This window comes from Electrona antarctica, assembly GCF_951216825.1.
Source record: "Electrona antarctica genome assembly, chromosome: 24".
NCBI classification, from domain to species: Eukaryota; Metazoa; Chordata; class Actinopteri; order Myctophiformes; family Myctophidae; genus Electrona; species Electrona antarctica.
The window spans coordinates 7,683,998-7,698,257 of NC_136803.1; the positions used below are offsets into that span (position 1 = coordinate 7,683,998).

General features: G+C 42.5%; 2 protein-coding genes across 3 annotated transcripts in view; both read right to left on the reverse strand.

Moving 5' to 3' along the window:
• The window catches only part of mgat5 (alpha-1,6-mannosylglycoprotein 6-beta-N-acetylglucosaminyltransferase), a 189,054-nt gene extending 184,967 nt beyond the window's left edge, over positions 1-4,087 (reverse strand). The window contains exon 1 of one of the 2 annotated variants that reach the window (XM_079495416.1): positions 3,965-4,087. The gene's annotated coding sequence lies outside the window, so the exon portion shown is untranslated. The remainder of the gene's footprint in view (positions 1-3,964) is intronic. The other variant, XM_079495417.1, reaches the window with a different exon arrangement.
• Positions 4,088-8,692: 4,605 nt separating this feature from the next.
• Positions 8,693-14,260, reverse strand: part of clic5a (chloride intracellular channel 5a) — an 8,863-nt gene continuing 3,295 nt past the window's right edge. The window contains exons 3-6 of the mRNA XM_079495179.1: positions 12,155-12,280; positions 11,866-11,972; positions 11,202-11,383; positions 8,693-9,135 (exon numbers count right to left, since the gene is read on the reverse strand). Of these exons, the coding sequence (XP_079351305.1) occupies positions 8,971-9,135; positions 11,202-11,383; positions 11,866-11,972; positions 12,155-12,280 (580 nt within the window). The 3' untranslated portion in view covers positions 8,693-8,970. The remainder of the gene's footprint in view (positions 9,136-11,201; positions 11,384-11,865; positions 11,973-12,154; positions 12,281-14,260) is intronic.

Below are 14,260 nucleotides of genomic sequence, written 5' to 3' on the forward strand. Positions count from 1 at the left end.
CCTGGCCAAACCGGTGGCACCACTGCCAGGAATTGAACCCAAACTTCTGCGGGTGGGCGCCGGTGGAAATGTTTTACCTCTACTCGACCCCGATGCCTCTTTTTGAAGATGTGTAATCTTTGACTGCACTACTTCTCCAGATGGGTAAACCAAACTGACTTCATTCACAAATAGGGATCGACAGATTATCGGCAACGGCCGATTATCGGCACCGACATCACTGATATCGGGAAATCGGGCTATTTTGGGCGATAATTGCCCGATATTTGCAACAAGGCATAAATTAGGCATATGTGCGTGTGTGTGTGTGTGTGTGTGTGTGTGTGTGTGAGAGACAGAGAGAGAGCTACAGATGCACGGCATGTCTGTTAGCCAAAAGCAGAGACAACAGAACAGGAGCCCTTTAATCACAGGGAGGCAACGGTTGAATCTTCCACTTCCGTGAGCGACATCCATCACCTCTCTACTGAGATTCCTCCATCACCGATCCCTCCTTCCCTCGCCACTCCGCATCCTCTGGCCTGGCTCTGCGGCCGTGCCCAATGACGCGGCAACCCCCCCCCCCCCCCCCCCGAACGATTTCTTGCCAGCGGAGCATGCCACCGAAGCAAAGCTCCTTCTCCTCCAGATTTATAATCCCCAGGGGCTCTGGCGAAAAGGCCGCTGAAAGAGCTCTTTATAAAGCCTGGGGGGGGGGGGTTTGTGGGCAGCTCACCTCACTTGGACGACGGCAAGTCTGCCTGCCCCAGCATTAGCTCACAGCCAGCAATACAGTCATGAAATCATGGGCGGCATGGAGGATGTTTACGCTCGGTGGAAGCAGACACACAATCATATTAGCTACCTACATGATGATTATGACACAAGATGCATCTCATGTAATCCAATCACTATGGACACCATAACCTGATTACGCACAGCTACTCATAGCGCAGATTGAAAAGGACCGGCCTACAGCGGAGGGCCGAGTGGTTTTGTAACACGTGAGAGGCAATTATGAGCCTAAGTACTGGATGAGATCAATACCACAAGCTTAAAGCATGAATTGCTCACATATGTGTTACTGCCGAGTGCAGGAGAACCATTTTTGTCCACTGGTCACAGTGGTATCCCAAAATTCACCAGCCTCTTACACTATTTTACAAGCCATAAGTTATACAGGGTCTCGCATGTAGCATAGAATGGGGCCTCCGAATGCTGCTGTTAGTACATAGACCAATTAAAGATCACATAGCCATAGTCGACCTTGCACTTTCATTTAATTTGACTGTTAAGTTGTTCATATAATCCATAGCTAAAACAATGTACAATAATGCAATACTGAGACGCAGACAGAGGATGGAATAATGAAACATTCTGCAAACACATCATTTGAAAAGGTGCCACTACACTAGCTAGCATGTCAACTGTTTAAGGTGCCACTACACTAGCTAGCATGTCAACTGTTTAAGGTGCCACTACACTAGCTAGCATGTCAACTGTTTAAGGTGCCACTACACTAGCTAGCATGTCAACTGTTTAAGGTGCCACTACACTAGCTAGCATGTCAACTGTTTAACTTTGGCACATTCCAAATGAGACAGTTTCCCACGACAGTGGCCAAAATGCACAAACCAATGACGATACCAAGCTTATCATCTGAATGGTCTTAATCAGAGATCCAATAGTTAGATAGTTAACAAAGCCGGCGGCCAAAATCTAGAACATCAAGTGTATCTAAATGATAGAAGCATTGTATGTAAAATTACTGTTTAGCATGTAGCAAGTACAAATAAAACTACAACTCACTGACCATCCAACATTGCACTAGCCTGTATGTAGTTACATTTGATTATGGCACGGCTTGTTTTGTCTGCACTGCACTTCATGTCAGAATCACGCAGTGGTTGACAATAAGGTCTCAGAGGCACTTGCCTGTTGGGCAAGCATAGGTCATGTTCTACTTGCCCAAAGGTCATTCCGACTTGCCTGAAAAGTAAATTGTGATGGTCAAATTTGAATTACCATTCATTTTAACATGTTTTTTTTACTTAACTTGCAAATTCTGGGTCTGTGAGATATGTACATAGCAAAGCTCAATATGTATGCCAAATATCTCAATAGCTATGCAATATGACTTATTTTAAATTCCACAGACATTCACACAGACATGTTCGGTTAATAGCGAACTAAAGACAGTTGCTTCCCCACTCAACCACACTTGCCCGTCGGGGCAACTTGAAAGCAAACACCACTTGCCCGAACATTTTATGTACTTGCCACGGGCAGTGGGGCAACCGTTAGTGTCAACCCCTTCATCATGTTCTTGTCCTTGATTGAGATAAAGTGACAGCAAAAGAAAGAGAAGGCCTAAGAAGTGATGGTAGAAACTGCAGGGGCTGAAACAAAGGGCAACAAATCCAATGTCACTACAGTGAAGAGGGATGAAGGAGGCCACTGTCACGGTCAGCAGGATGGCACTATAGACTCACTGTAAACAACAGAACCACAGAATAAACCCCCTATGGGTTCATAGGGTTAGGGTTAGGGTCAGCAGGATGGCACTATAGACTCACTGGGTTAGGGCTAACCCTAACCCACGGTCAGCAGGATGGCACTATAGACTCACTGTAAACAACAGAACCACAGAATGAACCCCCTATGGGTTCATCGCTGCCTCCGTTTATTTAGAGAATCTACAGATGAATCCATGCCCATAAAATAGCCAAGAGGAGAGGACCAGTGTGTGTGTGTGTGTGTGTGTGTGTGTGTGTGTGTGTGTGTGTGTGTGTACTGATGTGTCATGTCTCATGTATGTTATCAGTAGTACGATAATGACCGTTCTCTGTAGCCAACCACAGCAATTGTATTTTCATATAAACAAAGATAATGCTAATATATCCATTATAGCAGCATGTATTTTACCTCTGTGTGACTGCAGTGTGTGTGTGTGTGTGTGTGTGTGTGTGTGTGTGTGTGTGTGTGTGTGTGTGTGTGTCGACTGTGTAGACCCGTGGAACTCGATGGGTTCCTTTAGGGTGGCACATACAACTAGATACCTTAGTTTGGCCGCGGGATACTACATTTTCAGATTATTGAAAATGGTAGATCCTGTTGTAAGCAAGTGTCAATGCATCATGATTCGTCCACAAGTAACAGTAATTGTATTGACTTGTGCTTTCGTTTGAAATGTACCCATCATACATATAGTATACTGTGAAATTAAATGTTCAATCAATCAGACCCCCTTACAAGTCTGTAACTCAGAAGAGTGTACAAATGCTCGATTAGTGTGTGTGTGTGTGTGTGTGTGTGTGTGTGTGTGTGTGTGTGTGTGTACAGACAGAGCTAACTGAGATATATACGGCGGGTGATGATAACAACAATGGGACCCATATATACTCAACATTTCTAACATAAAAACCTTGGTGTCCTCAACATGTCCGGGACCCGGGTTCACAATGGGCTGGCTCTCTCTGGCCACTGGACCTGGCCGGCTGGGGGCTCTTGTCTTGTGTTCAGTTAACGTTTTAGCGGTTGAACGTTAGCTAGACGTTAATAATAATAACGTTCTTAATAGCAGCACGACGGTGTGGCTTTTGGCCAGACAGACACCCTCGCTCGCGACGTACGGCTCTTCATTCAACCCGCGCCCCGTTGACACTGTATTGTATTTTCTCCCTCCCTCCCAGGCGAAGATAATACCACATTTTCTGACACATACAATGGAGCGAGCCGACGAAGTGTGAATTTGTATATGGAAGTCAACGCTCCGACACACACAATACACAACACACACACACACACACACACACACACCACAGCCAGCCGCAGTGACAAGTCGCACACTCCCCCAATACACACACGCGCGCGCACAGACACATACAAAACACACGACTGCACACTGCGCCCCCTCAACCTCGTTTTCTGTGTTCGCAATAGAGCCGTTTTTTATCAAACAACAACCGTTATTATTGCCACTTACCTCCGCGTTGTACACCGTGCTGTGCGCGTCCCCAGACACAGAGAGAGAGTAAATACAGAGAGAGAGAAGAGGTGATGTGAATGGATGTCGCCGCCGTGTCGTGCGTTGTGTTATTGTGTTGTGTGTTGAACACACTGACTGAGCTAGGAGGAGGAGGGCTGATGGGAGTCCTGCCCCCTGTCTCTCTCTCTCTCTCTATGTCTCTCTCTCTCTCTCTCTCTATATATATATGTCTCTCTCTCTCTCTCTCTCTCTCTCTCTCTCTCTCTCTCTATGTCTCTCTCTCTCTCTCTGTCTCTCTCTCTCTCTCTCTCTCTCTCTGTCTCTCTCTCTCTCTCTCTCTCTCTCTCTCTTCTCTCTCTCTCTCTCTCTCTCTCTCTCTCTGCTCGCTCGCGACGCACCGAGGGGACCGTGTGTGTGTTAATGCCCCCGGTGAAAACGTAAAATTACACTTGAAGGGGGGGGGGGGGGGGGGGTGTTCTGGAAATCGAATTATTGTATTTATTTTATTTATATGTTTAATTATACTTAGCGAGAGAAGCCGGATTTCAGCGGCACCTTAAACATTGTGGCACCCTTTTCCCCTTTTCCCCAAACTGTAAAAAATATAGAATAAAATGAATTAAAACGTATATGCTTTTGAAAACATAATGTAGGCTATATGATGAATTGAACATGGTGGACCCACTGGACCCTATTGTAAACAAGTGTAATACTTTATGGTGTTGTCCACAGTTAACAGTTTTGTATTGAGTTGTGCTTGATATGTTCTGTAATTCTCCAATCTGTTAATAAATACTTCAATCAATCATACATGATTTGAGCATACTACTGTGGGCTATATCCTTATCAGACTATACATGCCCCAATGACTGGCAAGCCTGGCATTGACAATTTGTAGCAATTGTAAGAATTATTAGGCCTTACATGTCATTGGCCCCCAATTATCAAATAATTGTCTGCGTAAATTAAAAAAAGTAAAATAAATACATATAATAAAATGGTGCCCAGAGTTTTCAGGTGCCCTCTATTCAGGTTACCTGTCATATCTATAAATTATGTTTTTTATGTTTTTTATCAGGGAATATGATGCAAAATGCTTCCATTATTGTATTGACTTTTTATCTATCATAGGTCTGATACCAAGTTGGAAAAAACAGCTTAATCAGCTTCGATTCAGACTGACCTTTTTTATTTATTTTATTCAAAAACAGATAATACACTAAACACTAAGTTTTGAAAATGGCATAATATATTTTCTTCATGTCTTGTATATGTTGTACGTCCGTGTGATTACTGAGTGACAACAAATGGGACTCTCCCTAACAAGATGCCCATGCGATGATTTCTGTGCAGGGCTGCACTCTCATAGCAAACTCTATGTGTTTGCTGCCATCTACTGGTCAATATATCACCACAACAGACCAGCATAATGTAATGTAAAGCATAATGCATATTTGTTTAAAAACAATAGTTTAGCCTACAATTGAATTTAACATTATTTTTGTTTATATTCCGATTTATTCCTGATTCATTTCATTTATAGTTTGGGGTGTTTTATTCTTTAGGCCTGTATGATGCATGTATGAGGCATGATGTTATATGTTCTTTATATATGATCTTCACGTAAAGAAACTTTGTGAGATTTTATTTCAAAAGTGCTCTCCAATTTTAAAGTTACAATTTAATTAGTTTAATCAATTTAATCAGATTCAAAGTGAGTTTCACATTCATTCTATGTCAAACACAGCTAGGCTACAAAATCTCACATGGCATTTTAATCATATCCAATAAATAGTAAAGGTGGACGTTAACTAAATATATTTGAGTACTGTACCCAAGTAAGAGAGTAGTACCTATTTGTACTTCACTTGAGTATGGGTTTTAAGCATTTTAATAAAAAGTTTGTGAACCACTATTGTAGTAGGAACCATGGAAAAGAGTAAAGATTATGATACTGATTTAACAGTATAATAATGAAGATATCTCTGAGTCTGTATCAATTCAGGTGGTCTACTTTTTGTTACAGCTGCAGTGACAATTAAAGATGGAAAATGCGTCACACAAATAACAAGCATTAAATAGAAAATAGAAAAGAAAATTACCTGCATGAATAATTGTGGATTTTAGCCATTATTTAACTACTCGACTGCAGAGCAAGGCAATGCTCTCTACTGATTAAACTGGGGCTGTATTCAAAACCATACAAGACTCTGAGGGCAGTATTATGCGTGTCTTTAGTACCAGGTCTTATTACTTAACTTAAGACCTGGAGGCGTGATCAATGCCATTTGGCTATTCTGAGTGGCCAAACAGCATTGACCACACCTCCAGGTCTTAAGTTAAGTCATAAGACCTGGTACTTAAGACACGCATAATACTGCCCTATATCTCACCCGACACCCCACCCTCCAAACCACCCCCCCCCCCCACACACACACACACACACACACACACACACACACACACACACACACACACACACACACACACACACACACACACCAAGATAAGTTCCTTCCATTCTTTCAGTGTAGAACTCCATCACTCAAGCTCGATGTCTGAGAAAATAGATTTAATATTCAAATAGGAGCATACATTACACACATGGTTCAAAAATCACAGAGAACATGAACAGTTACAATCATTTACAGATATGATGACACCACATTAATAGTAATACATGAGTGAGACCACACTGTCATGACTTCTTAAGGTACACAAAATCCTCTGACAAGATCAACTGTTATCGTTCATATTCGCATTATATTTGCAGTCCATTACTTTATAGAGACAAAGAGGTTCGAAGGCAGATGGGAGCTTGATTTTCACTAAGGCACTCATTGAATTATAATGACATTAATGTATGAAAAGAAGCACATGCCATGATAGAGCCCATTTTGGGAGGCAAAAAGTATAATATAACATGGATACTTACATGCAGATTATGAAAATATAGTGGGCAAAATCTATTTATGAAAATGAATTTCCAGGGAGCAAAGTCTATTTTGAAATACATTTATAGAGCACATGCATTTTTATGTTCCTTCATGCACTTTTATTCTTTCGTAATCTTGGTTCTTTGATGTCATGTTGGGAAATTAGTCAGTTGCCATAATTTTGTTTATGATGGGATGTTTTTTTTATGAGGTTTAATGTGCAGTATGAGGTCAGCCTTGCACCCTCAAACCACCACAAGTTTGTTCATAAAGTGCTCTGCTTTATTGATGATACTTTTTATGAGACTGCCAAGCATGAGTTGTATCTTGAGGCTCTAAAGATTATACTTAATAAATTGGGGTAATATACATCCACCTTTTTATTGGTAAAGGAAAGTACCCCCCGCCGCCACACATACACCCTAACAAACAAACAAAAAACAATATTTCTTCATTTACAAGTCATCAACTATTCTAGAAAGTGCATAAGTCAAAATATTTGACGGTGAAGTGAATTGTTTCCTTTAAAATATGGGACAAATCTTTACATCTACAAAAAGCCTTGATAGACAGTAAATACCACAGTGGTAATACAGTCATAGTAATTACTATGAACTAATGAACATACAGAGAGAAATCCCTTTGGCCGAGACATTCTTCAATTTTCCAACAATTTGATGTAGGCTACCCTGCAATATACAAACACTGCTTACAATCTCACAGAGTTTCATTAAAGGAAAAAGCAAAAACATGTAAAATAATTAAATTACAGCTTATTGAATCCCATTCTTGTAAAATGAGATTTGAGAAGAGCATGAGACATTATATTAATTATGTGGCAGTAAAGTAATTCTTGTCAATACTCAATAGATTAAGGCAAGTATCATATTTGCATCAAATCCAGATATAAGATCTGGAATTTCAGATTTTTCTCCAGAGATGATGTTTGCAGACAGTTCCACTCTGCAATCTATGTACAAATTCTATGTACTTCAAGCAACAGGACAGTCGAGATATTTTACAACATTTGAAACCATTCCAATATCCTTGCTAGAGCTTGGTCCGATATAATGATTGTTGATCCCTTGAGGAATTTGATCTAATCTTCTACATGGCTTATCATCTCTGGGTGTTGCCCTGAGGAATGTCTATCTCCAAGGCTTTACTTTGAGAGAGCATTCGGTACGCACACTTCCATGGGAGACCAGTTATTAGGATTCATTTCCAGCATATCTGACCTACAGTATTGCCAGTGACATTCTGCGACAGTTGCCTGCTACAGCCGCAGAAAATAGCAAACTTACAAGCTCAGAGCTTGTAAATGGACTATTTCGCGATTTGTTGTCTAGGGGGAAAAAAGAGAGAACCAAGTACATGGCGAAAAGCATAGAGGGCTATATCTTGCGCCACCCCTAACCCTAACCCTAACCCTAACCCTAACCCTAACCCTTATCCCTAAACTCATTTAGCCATTTTTTACTATTTAAAAAAACCTTTTAAAATAGTTCAAATAGCCGATCTACAAGCTCACAATGTCTCGATGTAGATGGGCTAGTTGAACTATTTTAAAATGTTTTTCAAAACAGTAAAAAAGTGTTTAAGTGGTTAAGGCTTTTTTTGATTGATTGATTGATTGATTGATTGATTTAAATATTTATTAACAGTTTGCAGAATTACAGTACATTTCAAGCACAAACTCAATACAAAGGCTGTTAACTGTGAGTGGACGACCCAATTAAGCATTACACTTGTTTACAAGAGGGTCCACCATGTTCAATTCATCAAGGCTATGGCTGTGACTGAAAGCAGTCTACATTCCCTTAAGTTGCTTTAAATCAGGCGAATCTATAAAGGGATTACAAGAAAAATCACACAAATAACTGAATTGAATTTGAAGTTAGTCAAAGTTATTTGAAGTTGTAAAAAAAAAAAGAAAAAAGAAAATGACATAATAGTGCATTCAGATGTAATAAGGAGGGCATTTCAGTCACAGCCTAAAATGGTTCCAACACAAATGGAAGAGAATGGTCTAACTCTAACGCTTAATTGGTTAGAACTTGGATGCGATCACTTGCCCAGACGCTTGGCTACGTCCTTATAGGCCAGCTCGACCTCCACATCGGCAGCACAGGTGTTGGTGAACTCATCGCGACCGTATGCGTTCTCCAGGTAACGCAACACCCCTCGTAATTCAGACGGGATGTTATAGTTGCGGTATTTCGTGGACACCACCTATAGTAATCCCAGGGGGGAAAAACAATATTACTGACAAGAAATGCACAGAAACAGAATGCTTGCACCATACCTTATACACAATTTACAATTAAGGCAATTAGCAGACGCTCTCAATCCAGTGCGACTTACATTAAACAAGAACAAAAACATGGTAATACATCAAATGCATAAAATAGTCATCATGAATCATACTTAAGCTAAGAACCTTACATTGGAATATCTATGAACCTATGCGTATACACTATAGAGTGCTATGTCTATTGTCTACATAAAATGCTATCTAAGTTACATAAGTTGAGCCTTTGCTGAATGTTTGTTGAGCCTATGATGAATTCCTGTTCTGTCTATAGAAGTGTCTATTTGTACGTCTCTAAATGTTTTGATGATTTGAACATGGTGGACCCTATTGGAAACAAGTGTAATGCTTAATTGGGTCGTCCACTCACAGTTAACAGCCTTTGTATTGAGTTTGTGCTTGAAATGTACTGTAATTCTGCAAACTGTTAATACATTCTTCAATCAATCAATCAATCAATTGCATACGCCTGTAAGGTTGTCAAAGCTAGGGCAAGTGCTACGGGCTAAGATGGAGTCTGAAGAGGTGGGTTTTCAGACTACGGCGGAGGATTGAGACTCAGTGAGCCTGCAGTTCTGATTGCAATGGGAAGTGTATTCCATCGTTTTGGAGCCAGAAGGGAGAAGAACCACTCTCTTCAGTTATTTCATTATTATATTTTACTGTGTTTCAATAAACAGTTTCACCTAAAGTCCATAACATTATGTGCACTGGGCCCGCTCCATTTAGGTGGGGGTGGCAAGCTACTCTCTGCTGTTCCTGACAGAGACGGATGCTTAAATACAGTGGTGGTTGTTTTGCCAAGACATTAGGTTGGCAGCAGGCAGTAGGCAGCCGCACAACCAGTGTGGTGCCAAGATTTGACTTCCCCCTTCCTCTATTAGCATGTAATACCTTCTTATACTTAACTTGTATGTCATTGATATACAGTAAATATCATTATTTTTGGAGGTTTTCAAATTGCATCTGGTCAACTGCAAGAACCAGGCTCTCCAACCACCTACGGTGTACCTAAGCACCGCTAGACTCCTCCACCAGCTCTGCCTATATACACCAACAGTAGAAGATTACTGTAGGGTCTAACAGCTACACACTGACCTCCACAGTCCACACCCACCTTTCCAAGCCACCTCTACCTGCCTGTGGTGCTCCATAGTCCTGCAACATTACTCCTCTAGTTCAACACTGAGCTCAACACCCACCCCACCATAGCTCTACCCGCCTGGTGCACCCTAGCCTAGCTACACTCCTCAACACCCACCCCACCATAGCTCTACCCGCCTGGTGCACCCTAGCCTAGCTACACTCCTCACTGAGCTCAACACCCACCCCACCATAGCTCTACCCGCCTGGTGCACCCTAGCCTAGCTACACTCCTCAACGACCACCATAGCTCTACCCGCCTGGTGCACCCTAGCCTAGCTACACTCCTCACCGAGCTACAACAATCCTCACCCAGCTCTGCCTACATCACCAATAGACATACAGGTTCTGACAGCTGCAGTGCACACTGACCTCCACAGTCCTATCCTTCCTATCCTTCCTATCCAGCTGCAGTGCACACTGACCTCCACAGTCCTATCCTTCCTATCCTTCCTATCCAGCTGCAGTGCACACTGACCTCCACAGTCCTATCCTTCCAGGGGAAGAACCCTGCCTACACTACGTTGCACCCTACTCCCACTGCCTACACTACGTTGCACCCTACTCCCACTGTGCACGGGAGTGGAGTGGAGCCTACACTACGTTGCACCCTACTCCCACTGTGCACGGGAGTGGAGTGGAGCCATTTTTAAGCAGGCTACAGAATGTATTCGTGGCATACACTTACTTAAACACATAAATAAAACTGAATCGATATGAAACAAAACAGAACGTAATTAAATCTAGTCAACGATTTCATTCATTCAATTGAATGGAAAGCAAATGAAATCACATCAATGCAACCGTATAACTTTGACCTCCTGACGACAGACGTACGGCTCACCTTGAGCACGTGAAGCTTGGGCAGCAGGTTGCAGTCGGCCAGCGTGAGATCGTCTCCGTCCAAGAACCTGCGCATGGAGCCTCCCTCGGAGACGTGGCGTCCCCCCTGGAGCTCCTCGGGCAGAGGACTCAGCAGGTATTCATCCAGCTTAGACAGAGCCTTGTTCAGACTCTTCTCCAAATCTGACAGGATCAAGTGGGTGCGGAGAGAGATACATCACATACTGTACACGAGAGAGATACATCACATACTGTACACGAGAGAGATACATCACATACTGTACACGAGAGAGATACATCACATACTGTACACGAGAGAGATACATCACATACTGTACACGAGAGAGATACATCACATACTGTACACGAGAGAGATACATCACATACACGCGCGTGCACACACACACACACACACAGACAGACAGCGAAGCTATGAATTTATGATTCTGAATAATTGAGCAGTTGAGATGAATAACCATCTAAGTCCATAATTCCTTTTCTGACCCCTCCCTGAAAAGGCCTATCTGCCCTGACCCCTTAGTTATTCTCCATGATTTATATAGGGATAATTAATTAGTATGGAATTAGACTGTTATTCATCTAAACTGCTCAATCGTTCTGAAATAAGAAAATGAAATGTTCTGTGAACTGTTACTGTACACAACCTTTATTTTTCTCTGGTCTGGTGTTTTTCACGTAGGCTGAGAATTTGGCAAATACGTCATTTCCTGCTGTGTTGGATTCACGGTTCTTTGTTCCGAGTTTAGGATACCTGGAAATAGAAGTGCAGTAATATGTTATACAGTCTTGTGTATTTAAGCGTTTATATTGTGTGTGTGTGTGTGTGTGTGTGTGTGTGTGTGTGTGTGTGTGTGTGTGTGTGTGTGTGTGTGTGTGTGTGTGTGTGTGTGTGTGTGTGTGTGTGTGTGTGTGTGTGTGTTAATGTGCTCCTACTTGGGTGGGGCCAGCATCTCTTCCAAGTACTCCTCTATCTTGTTGACGTCGGTGTGGACCTCGCCTTGGAAAGTGAGGAAGGGAGGGTTGGTCCCTGGCGCCAGGTTGTGAAGGTCTGCTGGCTTCCTGTGGGATCATGGTGACACCTTTACCTGCTGTCATTCTTTGTCATTCTTTTTTTTTTATCCCACAATTTTGTAACCCATTTTTTACCCCTGTGTCAATTATCTAATGTGATCCTGGGCTCTACACACCCTCCGCCAACCTAGTCCCCATATATGGGGGACATGGGGAGAGCAACGGACTTGAACTCATGCTTCCTTCATGCCTGAGTGTCCAAGTTGCTCCTTTACACCTGACAGGGGGGAGTTTCCCTGGTTGGACGTAGCGCGTGGAAGGAGCACGTTATTCCAACCAGTTCCTTTCCCCTCCATCAGGCGCCCCGGCTGGCCAGGGGGAGGCAGGCATTCTTTGTCATTCTTAGCATTGGCCTTACTCAAACATTGGCCTTTTTGCTCGTACGTCACTCTTGCATATCCCTGTCACTGGGGGGACTGCCCATAAGTGGACTGCCCATAAATCTGACCTACGTGGCAGATTAAGACTGAGATTAGGGTTAGTGAGTAGTGACCTACGTGGCAGATTAAGACTGAGATTAGGGTTAGTGAGTAGTGACCTACGTGGCAGATTAAGACGGAGGTTAGGGTTAGTGAGTAGTGACCTACGTGGCAGATTAAGACTGAGGTTAGGGTTAGTGAGTAGTGACCTACGTGGCAGATTAAGACTGAGATTAGGGTTAGTGACTACATGGCAGATTAAGACTGAGGTTAGGGTTAGTGAGTAGTGACCTACGTGGCAGATTAAGACGGAGGTTAGGTTTCTGGTTTAAGGACTTCAGTGTTTTGTACCTTACTATTGTATGAGTACCGAACAAAGAATGTTTGCTTTCTTTTAAGGTTTGGCATAGTGTTAGTTCGGAATTATGGGAGGTCAGAATATTGAGAGGTCGGAATAATGACGTTTTGATTGTGTAGCCTATTTGTTTGTACTGGTGTTCAATGACGTAGCAGGGCAGGCCAAACACTACACGGGCTGATTTCACTGATTAACAGTCCCTTCATCCAGAGAAAGGAGAACTAATCAGTAAAATTGGTGGTGTAGTGTTTGGGTGGAATGAAAACACGCACACGGGGGCTGTGCCACTTAAAAAAATGCAGCAGCAGAGCTTGTGCTTTTTACATAAACTTAAAGGAGCATTCAGTGATTTGGAAAAAAACCCGGTCCGCCCCGGTAACAAGATGTGCACATGCACACGCTCTACAGTGGGGGAAGTACAACAGACCAACAGAACGTGCACCAAGGCCTGCCCCACTCGATCATGATTGGAGGAAGGCCCCTCTCATCCTGATTGGATGAAGGCTTTGCCACCCAAAGCCCAAACCGAAACTAGGGTTTTTTGACCCCAGGGGCTCACTGGGAACAGGGAGGAACTCCTTATATGGTCAGCACACTTTATAGTAGGGAGGATTATCCAAAAAAGAAGAACAAAAAAGTGATATTTGAATTAAGTGAAATCACTGAATATACCTTTAACCGTTATGATGTGAGCTGTAGGATTTTACAACTGTTTTACACATTTGCGTGTTTTTAATCTTCATTTCGTCCTATCTGTGAGTGTGTTTGGTAACATGATTTGATTGATTGATTGAAGTATATATTAACAGTTTGCAGAATTACAGTACATTTCAAGCATAACTCAATACAAAAAACTGTTAACTGTGAGCGGACGACCAATAAAGCGCTAGACTTGTTTACAAGAGGGTCCACCTTGTTCAATTCGTCATAACATTTAGAGACATACAAATATTCACTTCTATATAGCGAAACAACAGGAAATCATCATCATAAAGGAGGTAAAAAGGGGAAAGAAAACATACAGTGAGGGGAAAAGGGGTGGGTGGGGGATTCAGATTTTACGGGGGCCAGTTTCAAATTGCAGCCATCCGTAGGTGCCCTTTGAGAGCGGTTTTGAGGGAGTCAAGGGATTTGCATGTCTTAATGACCGTTGGTAGGGCGTTCCACATTTTGGTGGCATTAGGAGCGAAA